This window comes from Saprolegnia diclina, assembly GCF_000281045.1.
Source record: "Saprolegnia diclina VS20 unplaced genomic scaffold supercont1.19, whole genome shotgun sequence".
Lineage (NCBI taxonomy): Eukaryota > Oomycota > Saprolegniomycetes > Saprolegniales > Saprolegniaceae > Saprolegnia > Saprolegnia diclina.
Genome location: NW_008246086.1, coordinates 359058 through 370044, shown reverse-complemented (window position 1 = coordinate 370044; position 10987 = coordinate 359058). Strand labels below are relative to the sequence as shown.

The following is a 10987-nucleotide window of genomic DNA, read 5'->3' as shown; positions in this document are numbered from 1 at the left end:
GTCATTATGGCGCGTCCGCGCGCCCACCTCTCAAACCTTATATTTTGAAGAAAGGCCAGCGAGTGTGCGTGCTTTCCCATAGCTGCCTAACCAATATATCCTTTCACATTGGATACCTCTGGTAATGCATAGTGCACAACAAGATACACAAATTCAAACAAAGAGGTTTCCTACCGAAACCGACGATCCAACGCGCCAGTCGTCAAGTTGTTGCAGGATGCTCCGGAAGCGCGAGCCGCGTGTCCTGTACGAAGGCGACATTGTCTACCTCCATTTCCAAGGCGACGGCTACGCGCACTCGGATGGCTTTGTGGACGAGCGCCTCGGCTGTCTCCGTGCCGACCATGCACGCGCTGCCACGTTTGAAGGGTGTCTCTTCCGCGTCGTGCCCAAGCTGACGTACGAAGCCGCAAAAGCACTGCACAAAATCAAGGACGAGGCGCTGGACAAGGTCGAGCTCTTGAAGCAGCAGGCGGCTGCTGAGACCGAGGCCAATGCCGCCGTGATCCGCCACCTGGAGAGCAGCGGCCAAGGCATCGTGTACGGCCAGATCGTCCAGCTGCAGCACGTGTTGTCTGGCAAATTCCTCACGTCCAAAGCCAAGACGCTCGCCGACGTTGACAAGACGAGCATGAAGGTCACGCTGCAGGCCGATGGGTCCATGAAGGCCTACTTCACGCTCCTGCCACGGTACAAGACGCGGTCCGTCGGCAGCAGCGTCATCTTTCACGACTCGGTAGACAATAGGTTCTGAGTCTTGCGTGCATATGACAATATTGTGGTGCTTGTAGGTGTGTTTGGCCCGCGCCAAGTATACGAGCCACGTGCTGCATCTGAGCGCCGCGCCGTACCCGCGCGATGCGCTCGATCGCAAAGAAATCAACATGAACTACAAGGAGTCGATCTTGCAGCTGCAAAAGTACACCGAGTGCACACCACCGTCGTCGCGCAGTCTCCAGGTAGCCGACGCGAGGTTTCCATGGACACTGTGTATTCTGCCACTAGATTGGGAAGCTCTACCGACTCTTCCATCTCGAAGGCCAGGCGTACGTAACATTCTCAGCCAACCCCTACGCCACAAAAGCGCCGTACCTGCGCCAAATCGTCCCCGACTCCAACTATGCGGCGTCGGCCAATTTCACGCTCAAGTCGCTCTACGTGCTCGAGCGTCTCGACCCGAAAGAAGGTGGCGTCGTGACCGACTTTGACGATGAGTACCGGTTCCGCCACCTCGCCACCGGTACTACGGTCTACGCGGATGTCCAAGTCGACTAACTTGCGATGTCCTAGGACAATACCTAGCCCTCTCGGAGGACGGCCGTCACCACGAAGTGCCCCTCGTCGGTGCACGCGCCGACGAAGGCCACTCGACCTTTTGCTTGCGACCGACATTTGGAAGTCTCGGCTCGGGCAACAGTACCCAACTCACGTTTCGCATCGAGGTAGCCTTATTTGCGTCCGTCCGTCATTTTCGACTGAACATGGCGTGTTTCTAGACACCGCACCACGGCGAGGGTGGGCCCTATCGGCTGCACAACCCAAACCGTGCCAAAGCCAACCACGCCTTAAAGCACAAGGCGAGTTATCACTTTGTCGCCTCCACGCGGCTTTTGGACGAAGTACAAATTCGTTTGTATGACAGTATTTGGTGCTGATTTTTTGTTTGAAAAAGGATTGTTTTCGACTCGTGGAGGCGTCGGCCACCGAGGCGTACGAGGCGTTCTACCTCTCGAGCGTCGTGCAGCATTTACGTCGGTACCGTGACGACGTTCAGTTGGCGCTGCAGAAGCGTGTGCCAGTGACGCACATGTTCTTGACCAACACGCTGACCGCGCTCCGGAGCTTGATTGCATTTCTGCAAGCCGGGGGCAGCGCGGAAGACGCCGATGGCCGCCCGATTTTCCATCGACAAGAGCAAGTGCGGGAAGCCAAGGTCCTCGACACCCTCTACGAGATGCTTCGCGTGGTCAAGACCAACCACATCTCGACCCATGACCTTGCGACAGACCCGTCGCTCAAGGTCGTGCTGCGCGTGCACCGCCTCATCAATAAAGTGCTCGTGTGCGCCGTCAACGGCAACTTGGCGAATAAGAACTACATCGCGACGCGGTCCGCGACTGCCTACTACTATACAGTCTCCAAGGCCAATGAGGCGACTCCTGGAACGTACATGGACGAGACGCTCGGCCATATTGGGTCCGAGACCGGCTCCAAGTCGGTGTACCGCAGTCTCTTTCTCAACAACAAGCAACTTCTCGAGCACTCGGTGGATCTCTCGCTTATCACGTCGAGCTGCCGCAACATTGAAGCCAAAGGGGTCAAGGCGTTTGGCATTCTGCATTTTTTGTCGACCATTTGCGCGTGCGACGATGTGAATTTACCCCAAAACCAAGAGGTACACCTATTGTCGATCGAAAATTCGCATAGGAATACTGGATTATACGTCTAGCTGATTGTGCGCGCGCTCTACAGTCTCACACTGCGGCCCGAGCTGCAAACGACCCGGTACAGCATTCTCATCGAAGCCGCCGCGTGCCCGAACCCTGTCCGGCCCGTTTCGCCCGCCGTGTACGTGCTTTGTTTTTATGTTGAAGTATCAACTTGATACGTGGCGTAGAAAGGACTTTGTCGTGAGTGCGCCGAGCGGCGCGAGCAGCTTTGCCCACAACGGACACCCCGTCGGCTATGATATGCTCAGCAAAGGCTACGTCAACATCGTTGTGAGCTGGAAAGCCGCGCTGAACTGGGACCTGAACGGAAGCAGTGGGCTCTTCTTCACTCCTGCCGAGCTGCAGTTGACCCCGGTCGTCGACGCCGCCGTGAGCAGCGACCTCGCGCAGTACGATCAGCTCGTGAACGCGGCGCATCGCGAGTGGATCCTTCTCGAGCACATTGTGTGGACGCTCCAGCCCGACGACATGTTCCCGCTCCTCTTTAACGGCAAAGTGTGGGCGACCGAGTGGGCCGAGATACAGAGGGACCACGAGCGACTCGAAGTCTTTGAGCGCCTCAAAGCGTTGGCCAACTACTACAACCTGCAGCTCATGTTGTTTGCAGAGCTCTTGCGCGGCCACTGCGCGACGTCCCTCGAGGTCGGCTTGTGTGATTGATGTTTGCTTGATTTTTGTTTGATTTTCCATTGTTTCCTAGTTTTCACACTTTTTGAATGTCTAGATCTTATCGGCGCAGTTTAGCTACAACATGCTGCTGAGCGCTGTGGCCAACCCGGGCTTGCCGCACACGATCCGCACATCGTTTAGCACGATGCTGCACTTGTGCTGGCTGCGCCGGTTCCCTCATGAGCCGCTGCTGTTGCCCCGCTATGTCTACGGCTTTGATGACATTCCCAAGCTCGACCGCCAAGCGCCGTTGGTACGAGCATTTTGGCATTGATGTATTCACTTTCATTCAATGCCCGTAGCTCCTTGCACACTTTGAGCTGCAGCCAGGGCACCCGGCGCTTGCATCGGACGACGCCTTCATTGCCTACCCGTTCGCAGACAAGTTTGCGTTCGTGCAAGGTACGATACAAAATTGTCTTGTGCCGTGTGGACGCATGAGCCTAGGCGTCGTGCACGAGACCATGCTGCTCATGGCCAAGGACAAGCTCGTGCTGAGCACGATCGACGCCAATGTCTGTCTGAGCGCGCTGCTCGTCATCGTCGACTGGCTTGTTCGATGCGGGTTTTACCCCGACATGGAGGCCATTGAGCGCCTCTTGATGCCGCTGCTCCTGCTGCTCGACGGCCGCAACACGGTCTACAGTCCGTCGGCACTCGCGCTCGTCAACAGCTCGCAGGCGACGTTCGACGACACGACGCGCTATAACCGCAACAAGCTCAACGACGCGTTGACCAAGTGCAAAATGCAAATCTGTGACATTTTGCAGGCCATCAACGTCGTGTGGCGCAACTACGAAGTGCTTTCGCTGCTGTCGCACTTCAAGTACGTTGGCTTTCAAGACATCACGACGCCCACCGCCGCCAACGACGACATTGACGACAATGACGATGACGACGGTGACCACGCCGCGAGTCCGGACGACGTGCCACGCCGCCGCCCGAGAGCAAAGAAAAAGATCGGAAAGCGCCAAAAAGACGAGTCCGCGCGGCTGCTTGCACCACCAAAGAAGCACAGCACGTTCTTGCAGCTCTTTGCCAAGGGCAGTCTCGACATGCGGTCGATTGCCAAGCTACCGCTGGCGACCATCTGCATGGATCTCATGATGTACGAAGACGACACGCTTGTACACGCGGCGCTCGCTCTCATGCTGCAGCTGCACACGCGCCAGGACCAAGTCCTTTCATACCTCGGGCAGTGCATCCTCGTGCGGCCGTCCGTGGCGTCGGCGCGCATTGCGTCCAGCTCCATTTCGAGCGCCCAAGTGCTCAAGGAGATGGAGTACATGGGCCCGTTGCTGCGCCATTACATGACGTCCTTTGCATCCCCGTCGCTCTGCGATCAAATGCTCGATGTCAACAAGGTGCCGCTGGGCTATGCGGGCGTCGCCCATCTATTGGTCGACATCCTGCGCAAAATGCAAGAATTTTGCGTCGACAAACTCAACGGGTCGGAATTGCGCGAGCCAAATCTGGAGAAGCAGACCATTTTGCTCCAACTTCATACGCATCTGGACGTGATGGAGCTGCTGCGCATGCCGACGACGTTGATCGAGCCAAAGTACAAAGCCAACTTGATGGCGGTGAAAGCCGAGTGCTGTCTCTTCTTCCAGCGGCTCATGGCCCGCAACCCCATGGGGCAGCGCCTCGTGTTTCCGTGTTTGCCCGATTTGATTGCGCGATTTGGTACAACTTGTCTGACATTCGAAGGACATTGTGTACAATGGAATGGGATAGAGGAGCTGCAGAACATTGGCGACGTGCTCATCGCGATCTTTGTCGACAACCGCGACTTGTGCTCGAGCATTCCGGAAGAAGCAATCTGGACCACGATGAAGCTCCTCAACGACCTCCTCGCGCAGCTCGCGGCCGGCGCCGACGACGGGTTCAGCACCATTTGCACGATTCTCAATTTTTTCACGCATTATATGATCCCGGATCAAGTGCCCATGAAGTCCAACCAGGTACGAGCACTTATCTTTGTAGTCGACTAAAATGGACGACATAGGTCCATCTCTTCTCGGTGCTGTCGCACCCGCAGTTTGAACACACGATTCTGCCGTTCGGACGCGGCATTGAGCCGAACATGGAGGTCGGGTCCGTCGATCTCATGACGACCGATGGCTACCTCTCGCTGCTCGACCTTGTCCGCAACCCGAACGCGAGTGCGCAGCTGGTCTACTTTGAAAAGGTATTTTTTGATTTTTTGACATTTCTATTTTTTAAACGTTTGACACGCAAACACAAAAATCGAGCTTAAACAATATCTTTTTGTAGTCGCTCGAGCTCCTTGGCTGCGTGTGCCGCGGCAAGACGTACAAGACCGAAGTCGAGTGCCAGCAATTGTACCCGCTCAACTTTATTCTGACACTGCTCTTGGACGAAGAAATGCCGCTGACGCTCAAAGTCGTCGCCGGCAAATTTCTCGCCGAAGTGTTCTTGGACACGGACTTGGACGTGGACCCAAAGATCGGGGTCCTTCCCGCCATGTGGAGCGTTCTATTGCACTGCTCGACGCAAATCGCGGCCTACAACGCCTTTCTCTACAAGGACCAAGCGCCATCGTCGGCCGAGTCGACGCCCAAAGCCAACATCACGTTCGACGAGCTCGCGCGCTACGTGTTTGAGGGGAACTTGAGCATCGTCACGGCGTTCTTTAGCTGCGTCTACAACCCCAAGGCCGACGACCTCGATGACAATACTGTGCACATTGTGCACGCGCTCCGGTCGGACATCAAGTCGCTCAAGAAACGTGGCAAGCTCGACGTAGCCCAGCACGAGGTTGCACACGCCACGTTTTCATCTATTTGGTTTCTCATGTTTGCCGACGCCGACTAGATTTGTGATTATTGCGGCATCGCGCTCGGCTTGCCAATCGAGAAGAAACCGACGCTGCCGCCGCTGCGCCGCACGCCGTCCAACACGTCGATTCGACACCGCAACGCGATCGTCAAGCACCGGCCGAATGCGACGCTCGTCGAGACCGTCGCGACCGCAAGTTCGTTTGACCAGTTCAAGTGGTCGCTTCTCGAGGCGCCCGACATTTGCGCCAGCGTTCATGCCGAGCTCCAAGAATTCGTCGACGTGATGGAGACGATCGAGGCGCTGACCGACAAGTCGCGCCCGGACGCTGGTGCGGACCGCGCCAACACGATCACCAAGCAGCTCTTGGCATCGCGCATCATGAAGTTCATCGCTGACAACCCTACGTCGAGTACGCTTTGTCTTTGTCTTGCCTCGGGAAACTTCAATCCGACAATGTCGCTAGGTTGTGTTGTCAGTACGCTCGAAATGCTCGTCCGCACCATTTCATCCAAAGCGCTGTCCGAGGACGCCAAGCTGCGGCTGCAGCGAGCCGAGATCGAAGAGGCCCAAGAAATGTACCAAACCACACAGACGTTTATGGCCACGTACACCTTTATTGTTATTTTTCATCATTTTTCATGTTTGTCTGTACCATTAGGTGTGGCGCTGCGCGGCTCGTCTTGACCTTGATCGCCAATGCGTACAACCCGGGCACGATGCTCAAGGCCATTGAATTTGGCCTCAGCCTCGTTCGCGGCGGCAACGCGACCGTGCAAGCCATGCTCTACGAGAGCATGCAGGCCAGCGACGAGCGGTATCTATCTATCTATCTGTCTATGAAAGTGTCAAGTATTCAACTCGGACAATAGGTTCTTTATGCAAATTGACCGGATTCTGCAAGCCGCCATCGAAAAGGTCAAGGAGACACGTCGGACGATCAAGTACATTGCCGAGTCGCGTCTCGCCGTCTCGACGCCGTCCACAGGCCACGGCGCAGCCGAGTGCAGTCGCGCCACAGACAACCTCTTGGCATTCACGCATTCGGACGCAGACGTGGTCATCTCGGGCGACCTGCTCATCCACTTTCTTTCCGTAAAGAGCAATCTATATGTATACAGAGGTAGCATAAATGTGGTGTAGATGCTGGCTGAGGGGCACAACCTGCAAATGCAGCTCGTCATGCTCGACCAGTCGCATGTTGGCAACCTTATGAGCGTCAACTTGCTTCAGACGGTCACGTCGTACCTCGCGATCCTTGTCAAGGACGAAGCGCAGCTTCAAAACATGAGTGCGGACGACTGCCGGTCCCTCAACGCGTGCTGGCTCTTCTTGACCGAGTACATGCAAGGCCCCTGCAGTGCGATCCAAGAGTACCTCACGGGCTCCGTCATGGTCGAGATCTTTCGTAAGACGCTCAAGGCGCACATCAACGTGGTGGATGCGTCGGACGACACGCTCCCGACCGCGGACGCCGTCAAGACGCTCAAGGCCAACGCTGTCAAGACGATGGTGAGTCTCCTCGAAGGCCGCAGCGACGACCGCGTCGAGGCGCGTCTCCGGAGTACATTGGAGCTCAAAGCCATCAAGAACCGCCTCCTCGTACCTCTGTAACGTGCATACTGCACTTGCTAACCATACGAGTGTAGGAGCTCTACGAACAGTACCATGCCGAGAAGGAGGAGCACAACGGAGATATGGCGTGGCACGAGGAGTTTCTGGATGAAGGCGTCAACCTCTTCACGCTGGCGCAGTGCGTGTTTCGACCGTCCAGCGACACCAAGGCCGACGACGATACGCTCGTCCCCGAGTCGACCAAGACGTCCAAGGCGCCTCGCCGCGGCGACTATGCGAGCGAGGCAGCGTTCAAAGCTGCCAAGGCCGACTGGCGGCACAAGTCCATGTACGCCAAGGCCTACAAGTTCTTCGACGACCTCCACTGCACGATCGAAATTTGGTGGGGCACCGACGAACCGCGGCTCGATACAGTGCATTTTCCACTGCATTCGCACTGCCGCATGTTTGCGTTTCTTGGGCACAAGAAGGAACGTCTCTTGAACGACTTTGACTACAAGTCGAACGAGCGCCTCAAGCAGTTCGTCCAAGCGGCGCGGGGCCTCGACGAGGAGATGCAGCACATTGAGATGCTCAGTCGCTTCCTCCTGTACAACCTCATTCGACCGTACATTCCGCTCTTCAAGTCGCTCAGTTTTATCTTGGCCATCTTTATGAACCTCATCATGGTTTCTGGCAATTACACTGGATTTGACATTTGACATTTGACGTAGCTGGTCGCCCTCAAGCACAACGACGAGAGCACGGACCGCCACTTTGAGCCGAATGGGCTCCAGCAACCGATGCAGTACTTTGGCATGCTCCAGATCTTCCTCTCGACCGCCGTGCTGGTACAGAACTCACATCTGAAAATTTGAAAAATCTGAAAAAATCTGGAGCCCCGAGGAATCTCATCGCGGTGTGCTAGGTGTTTATGCTCGTCATTAGCGTCCCGCTCGTCTTTCGCGCGCGCCGCAACGCGCAGATCAAAAACCTGCTCGACTCGTACAATGCGAGCAAGAAGCAGCGCAAGCTGGAGAGCCTCGAGTTTGATCTCGCCGATCTGAAAGCGATCCATCTCCAGATCGACGAAGTCGGCAAGCATCTGAAGAGCGGACTTCTCGGGCTCACGTCTACGGCCAAAGGGCTCGTGGAGTCGCTCGTCCAGATTTATCATTCATACCTTCCGCTCTTGCGCATGATCTTGCTCATCTACCTTCTGCAACTGACGCTGCTGCAGGCGTTTCCCGACTTTCCCACCGAAGTGCCATGTACGTGTCTCTCTATATCTCTTGTCTCGCCGATACAGGACAAGGTGTCCTCATGTGCCCTGCGTAGTCATCATTCTCTTCTTGCCGTTCGTACGCAACACGCGCAACTACCTCGAAACGAGCTGCTCGTGGTTTGGTCTGGTCTACACGCTGGTCTACGACGTCATCTTTGACAAACACACGGCGTTCTACACCGTGTACCTCGGGACAGCGTGCTGCGCTACGATGTACCACCCCATCTTTTATGGCTACCACTTGCTGGATCTGGTCATCATGAGCCCGTCGCTCCAGAATGTGGTGCGCGCCGTGACCAAACCCGGGCGGGCGCTCGCGCTCACGTGTCTGCTCGGCCTCTTTGTGATTTACTTTTACACGATGGTGCTCTTCTTCTTCACGCCGTCGGACGCAACGGACGAGGTCGAGCACGTGCCGTACTGCTCGACGATGATGGACTGCTTCCTCTTCTTCGTGCACCGGGGTCTTTTGAGCGGCGGGGGCATCGGTGATTTTCTCACCAACGGTCTCAACCACCCGCCGAATTACTTCAACCGGAGCATGTACTGGGCGCGCGTCTTCTTCGACTTGAGCTTTTTTGTGCTCGTGATTGTGCTGCTGCTCAATATCGTGTTTGGTATTACGATCGACACGTTTGGCGAGCTTCGCACCGAAGCCAACGAGAAGGAGCGCCTTATGAAGAACCAGTGCTTTATCTGCGGTCTCTCGCGCGACGTCTTTGAGAATCACTACACGGAGCAAGGCATCTCGGACGGCTTTGCCAAGCACATTGCATCCGAGCACAACATGTACATTGCACAATATTGTCTTCGCGTTGCCATTGTAGCTGCGTAGGTGGAACTACCTCTACTTTATCGTGCATTTGCGCGCAAAAGACCTCACCGACTGCACCGGGCCCGAGGCGTACGTCAAGACGCTCCTCGAGAAGGACGACCACTCGTGGTTCCCCCAAGGCATGGCGCAGTGCCTCACGCGGGCCAACGTGGCGTCCACGGAGCGCGATCTCAGCGACATCAAGGGCCAGCTCAAGGCGTTGAGTGCGCAGGTCCATCGACTATAGTCGTTTGTTCTATCTTACGAATACCCACTTGTAGATGGAGCACATTGCGTCCGTGGCCACGGAGAGCGCCTAGAACCAACTAAAAACTTGTATATGCAAGTCGTTCATGTGAATCAGTCGGAAGGGGGTCTAGGGTTGCGCGTCGCGGGCCGATTGGAGCTCTTCAATGTACGCTTGCATTGCATAAAACTGCTCGGCTTGCTGCGTGAGGATCTGGAGGAGCTCGGCTTTCTCCTTCTCGAGCCGCTCGGCCATCGCCTTGTACTGCGTCATGAGCTGGTACACGCCAGCCGTCGACGCCGAACAGTCGGAGCGCACCGAGTTGGCCGGTGACAAGGGCACGTAGCGCGACGTCGACCGCGGCGGCGTCGGCAGCAACGCCGGGTGCAACGGCGAGGCCGCCACCAACAACTTTTCCATCGACGACTCGAGGTTCAGGCGCAGCTTGGGGCGCGGTCGCACGACCGGCGCTGTTGTCGTCGGCAGCGAAAACGACGGGCTGTCGGCGGGCGGCGGACCGCGCAACGGCGCCCGAGGCGTCGATCGAAGCTCGGGGGTTCTCGGGGGCGCCTGCGCCGTTTTTGGCGGAGTGTTCGCGGGTGGCGCGACGTGGTGCCACGGCGACGATCCACCCGCCCGCGTTTCCGAGTCGTTGGCGGTCGGTGGGGCAAACCCTGCTGTCTGCGTCGGCGCGGGTGCCGTCGACTGAAGCATGGACGACTGCCCTAGCGCCCGAGACTGCGGCATCGCACTCGACGATGCGTGGCCATTCGGCGAGTACCCCGGCTTCCGCGCGTTCGTCGTCGGTCCAAGTTCGGGCGTGCGGGGCTGGGCGAACGCGGATTTCGCAGGCGAGGACATCCCTTGCTTCCAATCGGACGGCAATGGCGTGCTGGCCGTCGGTCGATGCCCCGGCTGCGCAAACGGTGCAGTGGTTGGGGGCGCGTACGCCCGTGGCGCCTCTGGGTGCCACTGCGAGGACGGTGCTTGCGGTGGCCCCTGCGATGATGCCGAGAACGGCGAATCGTGTGCCGAGGTCGCTTGAGCTCGAGGGCTGTTGGAGAAGAGCGACGAGACAGCTTGCGGTGTCGACGGCGTGTGCACGGGCGCGGGCTCATGCACAGGTTGCATCTCGTGGGCCGGCGGCTTTGTGGGCGGCGCAAACA

At 57.1% G+C, this 10987-nt stretch overlaps 2 protein-coding genes across 2 annotated transcripts; one reads left to right on the top strand and one right to left on the bottom strand.

The window, feature by feature from the left end:
* The first annotated feature begins 210 nt into the window (after positions 1-210).
* Positions 211-9941, top strand: SDRG_06915 (hypothetical protein). The gene is made up of 25 exons (XM_008612726.1): positions 211-736; positions 792-959; positions 1006-1240; positions 1291-1442; positions 1497-1619; positions 1673-2395; positions 2450-2568; positions 2618-3092; positions 3175-3372; positions 3422-3521; positions 3567-4805; positions 4857-5083; positions 5128-5310; positions 5397-5900; positions 5958-6333; positions 6388-6529; positions 6583-6738; positions 6794-7016; positions 7065-7523; positions 7571-8164; positions 8210-8326; positions 8404-8746; positions 8814-9549; positions 9596-9806; positions 9856-9941. The coding sequence occupies exons 1-25, from the start codon at positions 218-220 to the stop codon at positions 9892-9894; spliced, it is 8361 nt and encodes a 2786-aa protein (XP_008610948.1). The 5' UTR covers positions 211-217; the 3' UTR covers positions 9895-9941.
* A 9-nt stretch (positions 9942-9950) lies between these two features.
* On the bottom strand, positions 9951-10952 carry SDRG_06914 (hypothetical protein; the record flags this gene model as incomplete). The annotated part of the gene is made up of 1 exon (XM_008612725.1): positions 9951-10952. The coding sequence occupies one exon, from the start codon at positions 10950-10952 to the stop codon at positions 9951-9953; it is 1002 nt and encodes a 333-aa protein (XP_008610947.1).
* Between the last annotated feature and the right edge of the window lie 35 nt (positions 10953-10987).